This window comes from Rhodnius prolixus, unplaced genomic scaffold, assembly GCF_049639745.1.
Source record: "Rhodnius prolixus isolate KJV_2025 unplaced genomic scaffold, Rpr scaffold_8, whole genome shotgun sequence".
NCBI lineage: Eukaryota > Metazoa > Arthropoda > Insecta > Hemiptera > Reduviidae > Rhodnius > Rhodnius prolixus.
In genome coordinates this window covers 33,994,557-34,013,350 of record NW_027411593.1, presented here as the reverse complement: position 1 = coordinate 34,013,350, position 18,794 = coordinate 33,994,557, and the positions used below count along the sequence as shown (strand labels likewise).

Here is an 18,794-nt window from a genome sequence, read left to right as displayed (position 1 = left end):
GTTACAGCAGTAGGCAAAGTATTAAAACTAAACTAAACCTATCGCCGATCATAGTCCGATCGACCTCATCTTCTATTTGGAACTTTATAATCTGGACTCTGGTTTTCCAAAAAAGTTTAGTTGTTTCGGCACCCAGCTTGATACTAATTCATCCAGGTTTTACTAACATTTTGGAACTACATGCACCAGCAGGAACACTGAGGCTGATCTTCGATGCCCAACACATTAGGCTACTGCGCATCTCTTCTAACAACATTACTTGTCTAGTATGCTTTAATGATAACAAAGCCTTCAATGGTAAAAATAAGCGTATATACGTACGTTGAATAGTTATTTGTTGTATTTTGTACGGTAAAAAAATTAAAATTAAGTTAGTGTCTAATTGGGTGTACATTAGCCAGTACTGAGTGATAATAACTGTAGAAAGATTCTTCGAAATTTCGTGCCGTTTTTTGCTAAAATAATTGAAATCATACCTAATCCCTGATATATTTTATTTATAATATTTAAAGTATAGTCATCTATCTTGAACACTCATTTTTTATTTTATAAACAATTAAGACAAGTATTACATTTATATTTTAATTTATTAAAAAATAAATAATAATGTAACAGTCGTTCTGTGTTACACATTAAGTAATGTGATTAAAATAAATAAATATATAAATCAACAGCTTGTTATAATTAACCCTAACGCCTATCAAAATAATTTTCTAGAATTAAAAACTATATACATTTTTCTCGACTATATAAACTGAATAATATAACAAATAAAAATGTAACAATTTCTACAAAATATATCAACTACCAATTTCAACATTACTGCCTTCTTCTACTTTAATGTATTTGTCTAGTAAGAGAATTAGCTAGAATATCACAACAAACAGAAACTTAATAAAAATACAACAATCATTTAAATTATTTTAATTTCTTTCTATTTCCATTTTTATTTAAGAATGAAGCTTTTAATTTATATATTATAGATTATGAAATTTGATGTTTTCTTTTTTTAATATTTAGGACTGATTTTCATGCTTTTGAAGAGATTTTCATTGTACAGTGACTTATTAGGCGGCAGTGTGATAATTTTCATTAATAAGTAATTAATAAGAACACCTCATATAAAATAAATTTACTCAGTTCACTACGTTGGATTCAAGAACTTTTTTATTTCTGGTAACTAAAACATTTACAGATGTACAGCTAAATAAACCATAATTTTCCAGGGCATGTTCTACAATGTAAATGATGAACAATAAGGAATTAGAGTTTAGAATTATAGTTCATGCTGGCCAAAAATCCTAAACCTCTTCATTCCTTCGATTCAATAACCAAATACATTTTTATTTGGTTAAATGATAACATAATGAAAAGGGTACCTTTTTTTTAAGGGTATCATTCCATTTCTAAATGATTTGATTTTTTTAGATATAAAGAGAGGTAAGATTTTTTAAAATTTATTTTATAAAATAGTGAAGTCCAAAAAGATATATCTAATACTGATTGAACAGAGTCAAAAATTACTTACTGGAAAATATGTTTTTCTATACTCAGAAAACATAATTTTAAATATTGTCTTTACATATACTATTAAAGGAAATTGAAATGAACACAATTTTACCATTCTTTATAGTAGGCATTTCTATAGAGGTTTTGTTTCAAAAAAAGTACTAATCACCCAAAATAACTTGTATTCTATTTTACAAGGTTAATTTTAAGTTACGATAGTTAGTAACTTAAAAAGTGATCAGACTTTCATAATAAATTTATCTGTATTAGATTGATGATGTATAACATAGATAATGGTTTCTTTTCATTACTAAAATGGAAAATAACTTCGAGTGACTAGCACTTTATGATTATAAAGTTAGGAACGAAGCGTTTTTTTGGTAAACTATCCATACCTTGTAGTGTACATAGTAAAGTAGAAAATAGAAGTACTCTACAAAAGTTCTTTTCCCCCAGCTCCCAGCAGCCTTAAAAGAAAAACGTTCCAATAAAAAATTTATATAATAATAAATAAATAAATAAAATAAAATAAATATGCTAGTGTCACTGTTCACTCCCAAAGGATTTGGTTATGAGTTGGGCCTGTCTAACTTGCTTTATTCAATTTTTTGGTTGAATAGAAATCCACATTACCAATGAATTATATTCTAGCTGGAAATTTTTTATAATACAAGTACATAAATTTGTACCCTAACTCTTACCCCTCATTTTTAATTTAGAAAAATAATTTGCTGTTTGATTTTTGTATATCTATTTCATCCAAAATTTATGAGATTTAATTTCCAAAACGTTATCTCACTCTTGATAATAGTTATTAAAAATATGCAACATGCTTCAAATAATTTTATTTTTGTATGGTTAAAAACATAGGAAATGAGACTTATTTCATACCTTAAAATTTTTTCTATTAATTGTGTTAGCAGGTAAGAAATTAAAGATTTGCACTAGATCCTCAAAAATTGTGTCCCAAACTGGTTAAACATGAATTAGGTAAGTTAATCTTAAAAAGTAGGCAATGACTTAGAAATTATATTCAGATGTGAAAAGCACATCATGTTACAGTACGTTCATAAAATAAGTTCCCGAGTTAAAAATAAATAACACATACTCCTGAGAATTTAAATTTGTATAAATTTTAAATTATAAGTAAGTAAAGAGGCCCTTAGTCACGATCAGTTCATTATAAAATAAAAACTATCTGAATAATTCCAAATTCATAAACATGATGTTGGATGGGCACTCTTGCAAAGTAGACACCCATTCAATGAATGGCTTTCTTTTTACTTATTTTCTGTGCCTACAAAAAGTTAGTTTCTATCGCGTTATTTAATTATTTTCCATTTAATAATAATAAAAAAAATTGTTTATGATTTGCAGTTTTGGTTTTATTTTATTTTTTTCAATATGCTACTATTAAGATAAATAATTTTTCTACAGTTTGTATCCCTTAACAGTACAATCTTAATTAAAATATACATTCTATATTAAATAACTTTTGTTTTTTATCATTATACAATTACTATTGCTAATACACGTGCAATCTGCCTAAACAGCTTCTAAACTATTAACTACATAGCGACAACTATGGATAACACATAAAAACTCTTTCATTCTTAAAAATAAATTAAATTTGATTCTAAAAGCTAATTAATTTGTGTTAAACATTTTAAAATATAATTAACGTTATTATATCAAAAAGAGAAAAAACAAAATTTGTTCTTTCTTTCATCCTATTTTTATTTAAAAAACTTTTGAATGAACAAAATGAAAGATATGTTATATTATTTTATTTCTTTCTGTAAAACTATATATGATGAATTCATTGATATTTACAATGCAATAAAAATACAATAAATTTCAATAAATCAACTAAAATCTTAATATTTTTTTTTAAAGTATTTATAATAAAGTGATATGTTTCTTATGATATGTTTTTTGCCCATTAATCACTTATTTTATTTTAATCTAACTATAATTAATATACTTATAACGTAGCTTACAATTATGATATGTAAAATGATATGTATTGTTTCTTGGTCACATTGAATGTTAATAAACATTAAATGTTATCCTGTAATATACTGATATTATATGCGTAAGTTTATCTCTTTTGATTAATTACTTAAAATTCATTTTTACGATAGAATTATAAAATTATAATAACAACGTTACAAATATGATTTTTTTTTACTATAATTAATCTTTCTTATACATATATATTAAATTGAATAAAATCTTTAAAAGCTTTAATAACTGGTAACTTTTGGATGTATAGTATTTCCTTTTGAATGTTCGGTAACTTAAATCACAGTGTTACTTATATTCTTATTTGTGCAATGTATTTTTGAAAGAAATATTTCTATCGAAAGCATTTATGAATATTTATTTGGAGATTCATTATCCTTATTTTTATATATACTTTTTTCTTTTTTTTAAATTGATATAATTCAAAAATCTACATTCTTGTTTGAAGGAGTGTTTGCATTACATTTAAACTTTCTTCGAGCATTTGTGCAAAACGAGAAGAACTGGTTAATTCTGAAGAAAAGAAGGCGGACAGGCAGAATATCACAGAATCACCAAAGATGTTGTAAGAGGCACCATACCCATCTTGTACAACTGGACCGTATCCCATAAATCCAACTTTTGTTGCTACCTGTTTTAGATTAAATATTTAACATTTACATGTGGTTTACTTTAATGTTTTAAGCGGGTGTTTTTATTGGTTATAATTGCGAAATTGTAAGTTGAAGATCCATTTTGGCTTTTCATTTGCTAGTAAAACAATGTTAATATTAAAATATTTGCATCCGCCCTTTCCATTTACCTAATTTGGTAGTTGGATCTTAAGCCTGTCTGAAAAATTGTGAATTATTCAATTTAGTTTCTATGATGTTTATGTTTGTTGCTTTAATGTGATAGAATTCTGATCTTTCCTTCTAAAACAAGTGAGCAGTGTTTTCAAAATATGGCAAAAAGCAGGGATGAAAGCAACCTTGTCAAAGAATCTTCACTTCTTACCTAGCAGTAAATTATAGAATTGACGCACCTTAGACTTACGTTAGTATAAATATGAAGAAATAAAACCTGGCAAACATCGTCAATGAAGTTTAGATTCCTATTTTTTCAACCTGGTTAAGTTAAGTGTGTTAAGCTTACATAAAAGTTCTTACTTAAATGTAGAAAGTTTAGGGAATGATTCAAAATTCATTAATTATAATTTTGATTTTATGATTAGAACAACTTCCTAATTTTCTAGGAAATTCTTTCAAATAAATCAGTTAGGTTTATCTTATTATTAAAGAATGAATTATTATTTCCTCTTACATATTAATCATAATATTAAATAAAATATAGGCGATTAAAATTATTAAGTAAAAACGTGATTAATATTATTTATTTTTTACCTGACTAGTTGAAAGAGCAAAATGATTTAATTTTTTGAAAGATTCATCATTGAACAACGTTTGAGGCATCTCCATTATTTTAGATTGCTCCCGTAACCCTAATAAATGTATGTCAATTCCTTGTCCTAAGATATTTTCGACCATTACTTCTGTTTGTTTTTTTGCAGCAGCATCGAACAAGGCTAATTTCTCTTGATCCTGGAAATAAAACAAATTATCAAAAAAATATTTTTATAAGTTTTTCTATTCACGTTTTAATGATATTTATTAACAAAACCAATGTTTTACTTTTATTAGCAGTTGGTAACGTTTTGAAATATTAGAAATTTAAATCTAAGTTTTCCACTATCTGAAAACCCACTTCTAGTTGCAGCAAATAATCTCTATTAACTTAATTAATAAGATAAAATTAAAAAACAAAACTTAGAAAAGAAAATAAAGATGAGCACAAGTTTTATTGAGGGCACCTACTGTTACCCTTGTTTTGATATCTCATTTATCTTCATGTTTTATTATGTCTACATGCTTGAATTACCCATTTCCTAACGTCTAGGAGCTTAGATTTAATGGTTCATTTAAATATTGTATCAATAAATTCAATCAATTTTAAATATACCTACTACCTTTTTATTTACAAATAAAATTATTAAATAATCTTTTGAAAGTAAAATTGAAATGAATTTAATATTCAAGTCAATATTATTCTTTTTTATACATTTTATTTAATGTACATTAATATCTCACTGAGGGCGAAGGCTCCTGGAGCCTTCTCAGGGTAATACTTTCTTCCAGACAGTCATCTCGTGTCACAGAAACTAATTACTCTCGTATATCACCAGACAGAGCTTTGGTAGCTGTTGTGAAATAAATGAAAATCTAAGGGCAGCAAAGTGGACAAGATAGATACGGGATTTCGTTTAAATTCCTGAGCGAGCACCATTGAATCATCGAACTCTCAAATTCTGGATTAAACTACCAAATTCTTTATTCGTTATATACTAATTAAATTATTCGCACATTTATTGTAGCAGAAATGAGTGTTGGTACAAGCCAGAACGCATTAGCACTATTCAATTATAGAGCATGGGGTAGTATTCTAAGATCAGAATCATAGAAATAGTAGAACGTTTATTTTCATTTACTATGCCGGATTCTCATGCTAACCTATAAGTAGTGTAAAATAATTTAAATTTTTGTTTTTTTGAAGTTCTGTTTTGGTTGCAGCAATATCCCTTTTTGGGTGAATACTTGTAATTACGTAATTTATTCTTCTGTACTATGTTAGTTTACAGTTATGAAACTGTAAAAAGTAGGGCTAGTAATCCAGGCCCTTTCTATATACTAAATAATAATACTAAATAAATAATTCTATCCGGAAATAATTATTGGTATTTTTTTAATTCTTGTTATTTAGTTACAAACTAAAAGTTTGGCCATTTTATACATTGCGAAAAACAAGTAAACATTTAGAAAGAATTTTAAGTTCCAGAGATAAGTATCAATCTCAATTAACATAATAATTACGCCGCTGTAAAGTTTTAACTAGAAACAAAAATTCATGATTTTTGTCAATGTCAGGTATTTACTACTTACGATTGCCAGAAACATTCATTATTATAATTTAATTTTAGGAATAACTATAAAAGAAACTTTAACTTACTTCCATAATTTACAAAAAGAATTTATTGACTTTAAGTGTGAACTGGTAAACATTTTTTGAAATGTTTGCTTCCACTTTTTTTTAAAATGTATTTATATGCATTTTGTACATACTGTTACGAAGCAAAACGTAACTCTTTTAGAAGGTAGAAGAGGGTCAGGATTATCTTCTGTTTGAGTCATCGCAGATACCCATTGCAATACTTCCCAGGTGGCTGAACGAATGCAATCCACTCGACCAAGTTTGAATCTTCTAGTCGATGCACTTTCATAAGTGGCAGTCAGCTTACCGTAAAGCCTGTTTAAAGTATTTTTTCATTTAGTTGCTATAAAACTAATAAATAATAAATAAACTAATAAATTATATGAAAAAAGGAAAAAGAAGAAGAATATTATATTTTTTAAAAAAAGATCTGTCAAATGGGTAATATATTAATTAATAATAACAATAATGAAGTCTCTACTTACCTCCTTGTTTTGCGCAACAATTTGTAATTGGAACTTAATTCTGAATTTATTAGATTTATTTATAGAAATACTTTTTTTAAACCTTAAAATGTAGCTTAACAAAACAGAATTTACTGCATTTCTTTATTGGTAAATAATGCTTCAAAAGATAATTCAAATAATCTTATAACTTTAGATATAATAGAATGTCAAATGAACTCACTGTTGGGGGATAAAACTCGAATAGAATTCTTTTTCCCATGTTCATGCTTGGTAGCATAGATTTTACTTTAAAGTGCTAGAAAAGTTACAAAGAGGAAGTGGGATGACTAGGCTGTGTTTGAGATGGTTACTCAAGAATAGGGTTGCCCGAAGAACAAAGAAGATAATTGATGTTTGGTAGAGAAAGGCAACCTTTTTGACGGAAAAGACTAATCGCTGTGAGGAGGAATATCATTGGTCAAAAGATAAGGGCTTAAATAGGCACATTAATGAACTTTCGAACCAGAGTACGCTAGTATCTGCATCATGTACGCGTAAGCTCTCGCTAAAAGTCTCATGAGGCTTTCGGACTTGCTTGTACTTAAGAATTTAAACTTGCAGCCTTACGAGTATGTTCTGAATAAACGTTTACTCCAATTAACGGATGGATTAAATTAATATATTTGTATGCATCGGGTTAAGTATATCGAAGTATAACAACTCTTTTTCTTGGTTATTCTGTTTTAAATTGAATATTTCTTTGGTACGTAAAAGCAAGAGGATTTGAGAAGCGCTAATCTTGCTGGCCACCTATTATATAATCGTAAACTAAACAGAATATAGACATCTAAATTTATTGAATACTTACTTGTAATAAGATAGCTGAAGGGCCATTTGTATATATACGTCAGGACTGACTTGACAAGATTTTATAAAATTTTTGCCATATCCATCAAAACGATAGACATAGAAGTCTAGATCTTCAATAAAACTATTTAAAAAAACAATGGAATCTATTAAACAAAAAAGTAAACACAAATTAAGTCCATTTAAATTGTCAATTCTTACTTGTCTATTAATCTAGCGGCTTCGTTAATAGATTGTGGTAACTGTGGTACTTCAGCCCATTGCAGTTCTTTTGAAGCTATTGATTGAATCGAGAGTGGTTCTTCTGAAGGCTGTAAATCTGCACACGATTCTAAAACTGTTTCTATCATGCCAACTAATGCTACACCTTCGGCAGGTGAATGTTCGTAGCATAAACCACTCACGCCGTCAATTCCAACAATTATCTGTTTAAAAATAAACGTATTATTTACTATTAACGAAATTTTATAAGGGTATCATTTTGAACTAATTTATTAGTCACCAGTTCTGTGCTATAGGTTGTTTATAGTATTGATAAATTTATCGAGAGACTAAAGATTAAGTGAAGCTGTAGCTTAAAATTCAACAAAAACTCTTTAGGCCTTTAGGGGGAAGTAATCTAATCACTTTTTCTAGGAGCTTAGCGTCACGGCGGACATTTTACCTTCATCTTTATGCACCTTATAAATCAATCACGCACAAATTGTCCCTCATACAACCCAAGTATATTTCGGTACCAACCCAGATTCACATTTGGAGAAAATAATGCACTCATTCGGCTTTAGGAAAGCGTAGGCCTTCAATTGTTAGCAAATACGTATGTTAAATAATTTACAATGAAACTTATAAAATTTTTAGAGTGTTTAATGTAATATTAACATCCAAATATGAACTATCCTTTTTGAACTTTTTTTTAATGTAGTCCAATGCATGTACTTAATACTGAATCCGAAAATCTACTTTTCTTTTTGAACACGGTCAGAATGCAAAAGATATTTACTCAAGTAGTGTAATAAGCCAAGATCAGCTTTCCCTTTAAGACATCCATTCAAGGGACTAACAAAGACAGATATCTACAATTTAATGCACGACTCTTTGGAGAAATTGCTAATTGAAATGTTCGGGCACAATATTTAGAGACCTTAAGAACCCATTACTGCTAATAATCATCTTTTAAACTGATGAGGAATTGAGGAGTTAAGAACTAACTACTATAGATTTGTAGTGTCGTACAATTATGAAATGCCAAATTTTCTTTAATGTTAAATTCAATATATTACTTACTTGTATAGTTTTATCGAACCATCTATTTGGTGTGTTAGATTGTGATCCTCCGCCATGAAGCATCTGATGTGCCATGCTTGTCTCATCTCTTTTATTCTGTATGAAACCTTTAGCACCACGTTCAATACCACGTCTCATAAATTTCTCGCCTATCGGTTTGAGATCCAAACAAAGTACGGCTAAAGATTTTTCAATTAATTCCAAGGATTCACGATTTTCTTCACCTGAAACATTTTTCTTAATGAATAGAAATGGGATGTAAACAATTTGAGGTAACACATACTATTTTATGAAATACTAAAGGATCTTTCTCAAAGATCAATTTAAAACGCTTACGATTATTTTTACCAAGAGAAACATTTTCACCATAAACTGAAAATAAGCGTTTCTAACGAGCCCCAACAAGTCTAGAGTATGTGATAAAGAATCAAGAACTACATTTCAAGGATATCTCGAAAATTGCAAAACTACTGCAACTCACCTTCTAACACAGAATTTAAGAAAATAATTTAATAATTTTTCAATTTTTTGACAACAGAGCAACAAAATGAACTTATGATACTGCAATGGAGAGGGAAGCCATATAGCGTCACTCGAAATAAAATCAGTTAAGTGAACATGGAGTCAATACCTAAATGTCAGTATTTTCGTTAAACAGAGCCTTCATTGTACTCAGAAATGATGACCTCTGTTTTAAAGATATTTTTTGGTTTGCTTTTTCTAGGTATCTCAACTACTGATTACACTTCGTTAACAATATTTCAGAGGCCCTTGAAAAACTACGTGATTTTCCTCAAACATTCTTCAGTGAACGTAGCTTGGTTATTAAGATAAACGTGAATGTACACAATAGAACATAAACTCATGAATTATACTCACGTTCCATTAAAACTTCTCTAGTTTCAGCCCAAACATTCCTCGGTAAAGTAGTTAATAAGCCAACAGGTGGTACTGATCTGTTTTCATGGTTTTCTAGAATTTGAAGAATATGTCCAGATAGTTCCTCCTCACTCAGTTTTTGATTGCCTCTCCTTAAATATGTGGCGTAGAACTGCGATTACAAAAAAGAGATATTAATTTTTTGTATTAAATGCAACTATTTATAATTTTATGTTCGAGTGTAATAGCATTTTGTTTAACAATAGTAATTACGAAACCTTCATTGAAGAATTAATCGATTTATCTTTAAAATAGAAATTGAATACTACTCTCGAAGCAGAATATAAATGAATATGAAATGAAAACAATTAGATATTTTGTGCAAGCGAATGAACCGCAAATACTTAGAGAATATAGTAAAGAAATAATTGTAAATTTATACTTTTTTTGAAAGCTTTTAATTTCGATTATTTATCAAATTTATTTATTAGTACCTTTAAGGATATTTTATTTTAAAATTTATCTTAGGTTCTCCAGCAGTGGATTGCTATAAAGCTAACTATTGTATCTGCGATATCCACGGCACATCATTTAACTTATAGAGTGAAATACCTCCCCAAAAATGTTCATATGTATCATATAATATATAAATAAAAAAAAACCTTATTGCGACAGGCGATTATTATATGCTGATCTGGATTTGATCCTGCTTCTTCTGTAGTCATTAAGCTATCACATTCTCTTCCAGGTATCCTGTATGATGTCATTAATCTATAATACTGTGACATGCAAAGTGGTTGTCCTTTCTCTCTTGATGTAGCCTTCTCAATCTCTATTTCTTTTCTAAACATTTGAATAATTATAAAGATGACTGTAATAAAGGTAATGAGCTAACATTAATATAAAAGGTGATTCAGAATATTTAAGAAAATTGTGCTCTCAATTAAAAAATCTTTACACAAAAAAACAAAAAAATTGGTTGGTGATATCCGCAAGATTGAAAAATTTCACTTGTTCTGTGATCCTATGATGTAAATCATTTCGAGATGCAGTTACCAACTACCGGTCCATCAATTATTAGTTTTTATCAAATAACTTACAAAATTTTATCTGAAGAGAAATATGCACAATTTTAAATGCCACAGTGGGTTAAATAAAAAAATTACTTGATTGTTCCAATCAGACCAAAAGTTAAATTTCTACATTTACCTCATAAAACTTAATTAAAAATGTCAATACCTATCTAGTTTATCCTTGTACAGAGAAAGACCTGTGATGATTCTGGCCCCATATCTTGCCATATCTTGGAAACCACGAAATTGCCTCGGAGGAAAAACCATTCCTTGAATATTAATAATTTGAATTTAATAATAAAAAAACAAATGATTAGGTTGGTTTAGTTGTTCCACTCAAGAAGAAGGTAACTCAATACTTTTATGTTTGAGTACAAACTAACTACTTACCTGGATTAACATTAATGGGAAGGCAAAGGGGAATTCCTAGGTACATGTCTTTCAACCACCAATCATATGCCTGTAACAGATAAAACAAACTTTGAAGAACCTATTCCAATTTTTTTTCAAAATAAAGTCTTGATCCAGAACGTTGCAAAAAAAGGTAATAAAAAATTAAATTAGCACATCTTAAATAATGAAAATAAAACTGGATTGGCCAAGATCGGTTCGCAATATTTTTATTTTTGTACTATCATGCTTTGGTTCTCTCTTGTCTTTTTAGGGGTAATATTATTAGAAAGTTATTATAACTAAGAAAGTGTAGTTGAAATTTACATTTCTTAGATCAAATGAAATTAAAGATACATACAAATGCAGCAACCTGATACCTCTCCACACCTAAAAACGAATAGCCTATGTCAGGGGTCGGCAACCCGCGGCTCGCGAGCCGCATACGACTCTTATGCAAATTTTGTGGCTCTTCTGCCTGTCCAAAATAAATTGTATATTTCAATTTTATTGAAATAAATAAACATTTCATTTATTAAAGTAAAGATATTTTTTCAAAAAGAATTTTAAATGTGATAGGTTCAAATTGAATAGAATTATATTAAAATACAGTACGTAATATATAGGACTGCCGCCATTTTCACTCAAACACAGGTTTAGTTATTATTTGTTTATTTACTTTGCAATATGTGAAAATAAATATATAAAACATTTAAATGTGATTGAATATCATAAAATAATAATTTGTGAATACAAATGATCTGCAGAGTTTGTTTACACTCTATCATCCTTGCGGCTGTTGGTAAGATTTATTAAAATTATTTAAGGAGAAATAGCTCTCTACCTAAAATAGGTTGCCGACCCCTGGCCTATGTTGATTTCAAAATCTTGCATGAGAAGATACCGATGGTGAATATCTGCCTACAAACTGTGTACGACACAGTGTAACAAGAAATATCTATAAAAAAAATCAACACTTTGTTTTTGCTCTAAAAAAGGAATAATAATAAAAAGGCAGTATTGGTTCGATGAAAATGTCTGTTAATTTAGTGAGACACAACTGTTAGCGAGTGCAGTCAACCAGAATTTGGTTGTAAATTATCCAGGTGGCGGAACGCCCTTAGGTAGTTACAAGCCGTTAAGGGACCTGAAAAAAAGATGAATGAAGAATATATTGAACAAGAAGTTGGCACCCTATCTACAGATTCCAGCGCCTAGGCCCGATGTTCTATTCTAATTAATCTTTTTTAGTATCATACAAGTGATAGATCTTTAGTGGGCGCAAGTAAATAACTAAACTACCATTTACAAGTTTACAAGGTAAAGGTTCCTTAGGGTTACCTATCAGTGATGTTCTGTTTTTGATGAATGCTGCTTGACAAGTCTTTACGCACTCACTCATTGATTATAGGACCTTAAAACGTTTATTTCAAGTAAAAAACTAATAATATTAAACAGCATAATAGCAATATTTCCCATTGCATGGGTAAGCGAAAGTAATATGGGAGCTTACTTGTGTTAGGAATTCTAATTTTAGAAATTATGTTATTGTTAAATAATGTTTACTTCGTGTGAGATTTTTGTTTTAACGTATTACCTCAGATCAAACTGAAAATTAGGCATATCTCTAGTTATAATTAATATGGGTAATTTGTTCAATTTAACAATCAATTGAACGTTTTTTTTTTTTGTTAAACAGAAATTCTTTGATAAATTGGATTGAATTCTTTTGTGACTCATTGTCTGATTGATTAAAACGTATTACGAACTTATTCATCTGTATTTGACATGATAATTTCAAAAGCCAACTAACTCTTGGAAATCTGCCGCCCGCCTACACTTGGGCCCGGTTTCAGTCAAGTTAATCATAGGTTTTGCCTTTTAGTACATGCTTTGTAACTTCGTTTACTGAACCCCTTGCAAACTAGTCTATTCATGTTCTCTACTAAATTTGCATCGGTTTATGTTTGGAGTTAGCAATGATTATCTTTTAATTTAAACAAAAAAAAAAGTGAGATTCTAATTTTGTTAAGCCAAATTTTAGGGTTTGTGAAACAAATTCAAATACTCTCGCTCTTTGCAAATTTTAAATTCGGAAATAACTAATACCATAACGTTTGAAGAATAAAATCCCGACCATTCAATTTTTTTTTTATGATTTGTAATCCACCTTATATTTTTATATCTTCCAAATCGTCAGAACCCGTTGGAAGAAATTCCATTTCCCCAAACAGTTGCTGCTAGTTCAATATTTTTTCAACCCAAACATTTTTTGAAAAATTTCCTAGCATCTAAAAGAAAGCAACCTTGTCATCTTCTTTCTAGTACTTCATTGATGGTTGGATGTGTTACTTCTGGGTAACTACTGCATTCATTAGTTTGAAATAATACCAAAAAAATTTATATGTATTCGAGTTTTTTTTTCATGAGTTCAAGAAAGGAATAACCACTACTCTGTCATGTTTGAATAAACTTTGACAACGTTTGTATATACATATGTACCTGGAAAGCAATTGGAATACCGTTTCCCAAATTTACAGAATTATAAATTAAGATGCAAAAAAAAAAAAAAAAGCCAACTTGTTTGTACTAATTATCTTATCAACCGCAAACAATGGAGAGAAAAGTGGATCCTAAATTTTCTTTATAATGTAATTAAAAAAAAGAACGTCAACGGAGAGTCTGTACCATTTGGTTATTATTTAGAATTATTGATTTCCAGTGACACATTCCGTTAGCAACCCATTAGTGTGTAGCCAGGTTACCAATAATTCCTATCTTATCCAACCGAATGATTATATTTGCTAAACGAGAAATTGGTAGGTTACTATTGATCCGACATGGTGTAATAAACAATTTCATATGGGAAATTTTGCACATGGTATAACTATTTAATGTAACACACGCATCTCTAGTGTCTAGGCTCATACACACAGTGCAACAGACCTAAAATCAATTTCTCTATTGAAGCTCATTCAAAAAATACTTCAAAGTAGGTAGCACTTAGTTGGATAACTGATTTAGTAACTTAGGGATGAAAATCCATTACCAGAAACCCTGCTTTGCCCGCATAGTTCTGCTCGTAGGATTGTTGAATACGTAGTTATTTCTGGCATGTGACATATGAAATAGATTTTTATTTCTCAGTGAAGTTACTGGAAAGTTCAAAGTAATTTTGTTTAGCAGAACGTTTCGAGTCCATTTGGTTTTTCAACAGTCAAAAGAGGTCAGCTGATACTTGAGAGATTCAATGCATGGCGGTTTTAGATGTCTTATTAGGTCATCATCATTTCTGAAGGGAGAAATCCTGACGAACAGCTGACCCTATTGAGAATCGTCCTCTGTAATCTCTTAATAGAAATATTGTAATAAGGACACCAACAGTACCCTATTTTATAACGGGTCTTGCAAAAAAGCATTATTAATTTTTTATAACGCTGAGGATTGTAAAATTTTTGGTGGTTCGCCAAATAAACCATAAAAGCCTGGTAGCCTTAACATGTACACTGTTCATGTTTCACAAAGGACATATTGCAGATGTAAGTCACCCCAAAAATATTGTCTGGCCATTGCCTTAAAGTCATTAAAAGAACAATTTAAAAATAAAAAATAAAATCAACGTAGAAATAAATATAAGCATCGATGCCGTTAGTAAGACCTTACTTAATACAAACGACCACAATTGATCAGAATATGACTTTTTAGGATGAAAATAATATGAATCCCAACAGGTAAAAGAATTTTCTTTGTAGTTTTCAATTTTGATGAATTATAGAATATTCCATTATTATAACGTAATCATTAGTTGGAAAACTTTATACCGTAACATCGGGCGTTGCTTTGATATAGAATTATGTATGCATGAAGAGTGCTCGCTTCATATTCATGCTCCGGCTTTGCAACCCTTGCGCAGTTGATTAACGGGACTTAACTAACGATAAGTTATTACTGTTACTACATCAGGATGTACTAAGTAACAAGTAGTTACACTAAACCTAACGAGAATTTATATCTGTCTTAGGAATGTTTAATAATTTGCTTTTTTATTTCTTTGTTGCAAAATACTGAGAAATGAGAACTGAACACATTTTTGTGTAACGTTAAAGAAAAGAAACTTTGAAAAAGAACTGTAATGTTACTAAAAGGAATTAGTGGAAATTATATTTCTATTTTTTTTCCCATAAACTATTTGTTTCTTGCTTTTTCCAGTTACAGAAAAAGGCAATGTTTTTTTTATGACTGAATACCACATTTGTACTGTCATTCCTACTGTACTAGAATCATGCGAATATATTGTATTATTATTATACAAGGTTTCAAGCTCTTTGGTGTTTATAACGTAGGCTTGTTGGTTTGATTCTACGAGCTACCAACTCTTAGCTACCAGCTCTGTATTCAATTTGATAATATAAGTAGAAAAACTTTGCGAGGCAATAGATTTGAATAATGAAAGGTTTGATTTTCTTTGTAATCGTACAATTATTTGTTCACATTTTCACAATTATTTCGGAAAGGGCTTCAGTGTTCTCAAATTTGACATAAATGATTGAGAAATATTCGATTCTACATCACATACTTTAACGATTTTAAATTTTTAAGTCGAAGGATTCAATGCTTCAGTGTAAGTCATGCTGCAATCTTGTATTGGTTTAAAAATTGCATCTTAAGTCGATTAATGCATTTGAATTGTTCTTCAAGGCCTATTTTCTGAAGCACTAAAACATGCCTCGAGAATTTGGCCCCATAAAGAGAACTGTTGTACCTATTTTATTAGATTGTCGATCATTTAATTTCACCTTTAATTCCATGCATGTTGTTGATAGCCAAGTATTACCCAAAGCATTTATCTTCTCCCATTAATTCATGTTTGAATTCAAACATTTACATTACTTATGATGGTTATCGATGGATGGCCCTCATTCAAATCTTTCCAGCCATTTTTATTTGTATATTGTACGTAATCATATTTACTTGTTGCCAATAGGCAATTGTACATTAAATAAATAGTGTTAAAATAAAAAAAAAAGGCTTGGTGACTTTATGACCTCTATGGAATAGAATTAAATATTTCTAATTCCAACAGTTGCAGTTGAGTTAACCTGGACATATTGATTGATTTTGCTATTGCTTGAATTTACATCTATAAGGACTTAGTGAACTAGCTCAGAAACGGAAGGGCTTTCTTGGTCTGTACATCCAGCTCCAGTTCACTATGGATACTCGAGGATCTGTGTTCTTTAATAGAGCCATCCAGTTCAGAGCTAAAAAAAAAAATCTGCTCTGCCCTCTTCCATTACTCACCTAAAGAAAATTAATTTTCATAATTGCTAACTCAAACATCAAATTTTCTGTTAAGTATATGATTGACATATATATATATATATATATGTAAATCGTAATAATTAATTTTATTGTATTTTACCCAGTTGTCCATTTCTTCCCGTCTTTGTAACAGCTGCCGTTGAACTTTCGGTCCTGGCCCATCTGGATCAGCAAAATCCTGTACAAGTAGACGAGTTTTTTCAAACTCGTTCTCTGTAAGGATTGGTTTTAAATTATCCAAATATTTGCCCATGGTTTGTTCTAAGTCAGGTACCGGCAATTTTGGAAGCTGAAATAAAAAAACAAAAATATTTAGTCAAAATGTTGTAAATAGTGACTTAAATTAATTAAAAAGTTTATTGATTAACATTCATTTAATTTTACAATATTTCAGATTATCTTTATTTTATGTTTTAGTCGCTGAAGGCACAAATACTGATCGCTACCACTAAAGTCAATCAATAACTAACGATTTAAAGGTCTGTGGACCAACTACAACCAGTGTATCATTATGCATGAACAACCTGAGGTAAAATCCTTTGAATTATTCACTTTATCAACAAAACACAAGTATTGTCTTGATGAGTAGGTATATATGTTAAATGCATTCATAATTTCATATAAATAATAAGTGAAAAAAAGAAGAATTTCAACCCCGGATAGTTAACTTGGTACAACAAAATAATGGTAACATAATTAAATAGTTAGAAATGTAAATCTCTTTGGGAACTGGTATGTATTTTGAAATTTTAAAAGAACTGTAATCGGCCTCACTAGAGATGCGAGAGTCAACTTAAGCGTTCGCAAAAGTTTTCCAGATCATTCTTTGGTTGATAAATTTTGTTGGATTGGGTATTTCCTTTGCGTAAATCCATTATTTACAGGAGATAGATCTATCAAAATAAACTTAATAAAAGAGAAATATTGATTTTCTTACAAATTGGTTTCTAGTCAGAGTAACTTTGTTTTTCCTAGTTAAAGAATGTTTTGTTAGATCAGATAAGTATCTTCTCTAACCAATTGTTTGCAGTATAAACACTGCAACTAAGATAGTCCCTTCTAAATTAATTGTTCTCAGTCTATACTGCTCTTTGTTTACCTTATTATGGCTTTTAAACTAATTCACTCAAATTCTCTTTTTGTCTGCTCCTTCTAAACAGCCAAAGTAATTTTATTTTTCAGTTTTTTTTATTCAAAAATATGTTTTGCTACTTTAAAGTACATTTTGTCTACAGTGCACTGTGTGCGACGAAGATCTTGTTCAGAAAAATCTAAGAACAATAGGACGATAGAACCATACAGTTCAGTAAACATACTTCCAGATTTCGGAGTTAAATTCTATTTTAAGTTAAAAAGTTTAATTTAACATTATTTCCTTTTATTACCTAGATAAGAAAAGACAAAAGGCAGAAAGAGATTGATAAAAAGTTGTTTAGATAAAGTTCTGACGTAGAAACCCAGTAGGCTAACCAGTTTGCGGCTAATGTAATTAGATTTCCTGGCTGACCGACTGCTCCTAGGGGAGTAGTTTTATGTAGCCTTATCTTAAGACTAATTTACTTCTAACTTAAATTAAAATGAAGTTGCATAAGAGTGCTGCATTAACATAATCATCATCTTTTATTGTAGATTAGTTTTTATTTTTATTATTAACTATTTTTTAAAATTTAGATGGTAAGAATTATTGTCAACGGTATAGCTCAGTACTAGAATCAAAGGCTGAGCTTTTCCAAAATATATTTTGAATTGTTATATTTGTTTTTTATAACGATTTTTCAGCGAACTGAGGCACTACGACTGCAACTCCTTGCATAAAGCAAACCTAAGAATTAAGAAAACCTGATAGTTCTCGAAGTTGACACTGAAGAATGCGCTGTTATCCACATGCAGGTTCACTAGAGCGATTTGAGGCTAAAAAAGGGTCCAAAGTTTTCATTCGAGAATTTTAAGAAAGGTGAGGCGTGAATAATAAAGT

At 29.6% G+C, this 18,794-nt stretch overlaps 1 protein-coding gene across 2 annotated transcripts; it reads right to left on the bottom strand.

Annotated features, from left to right (window-relative positions):
- Positions 1-464: 464 nt before the first annotated feature.
- ChAT (Choline acetyltransferase) lies at positions 465-12,130 on the bottom strand. Of its 2 annotated transcripts, none has more exons than XM_074122509.1 (11): positions 11,859-12,130; positions 11,498-11,567; positions 11,274-11,376; positions 10,697-10,877; positions 10,035-10,206; positions 9,156-9,379; positions 8,073-8,296; positions 7,873-7,995; positions 6,711-6,873; positions 4,917-5,114; positions 465-4,165 (listed from the first exon to the last, which is right to left on the bottom strand). In XM_074122509.1, exons 1-11 carry the CDS (start codon positions 12,027-12,029, stop codon positions 3,965-3,967), a joined length of 1,830 nt encoding a protein of 609 aa, XP_073978610.1. In that variant the 5' UTR covers positions 12,030-12,130; the 3' UTR covers positions 465-3,964. The 2 variants fall into 2 exon arrangements, with proteins under 2 accessions (XP_073978610.1, XP_073978611.1); XM_074122510.1 differs by having other exon boundaries at positions 6,690-6,873; positions 11,859-11,975.
- Positions 12,131-18,794: the final 6,664 nt, after the last annotated feature.

What these genes read in the sequence shown, in the direction of transcription:
- ChAT (XM_074122509.1), bottom strand. Translation starts at nt 12,029, where the DNA reads ATGAAATGTTTATTTATTTCAATAAAATTGAAATATACAATTTATTTT. An exon ending in CTTCAGCTATCTTATTACAA is followed by an intron (nt 6,874 to 7,872) that starts GTAAGTATTCAA and finishes TACTTTAAACAG; the next exon opens with GCTTTACGGTAAGCTGACTG. An exon ending in TTGCTCTTTCAACTAGTCAG is followed by an intron (nt 4,166 to 4,916) that starts GTAAAAAATAAA and finishes AATCTAAAACAG; the next exon opens with GTAGCAACAAAAGTTGGATT.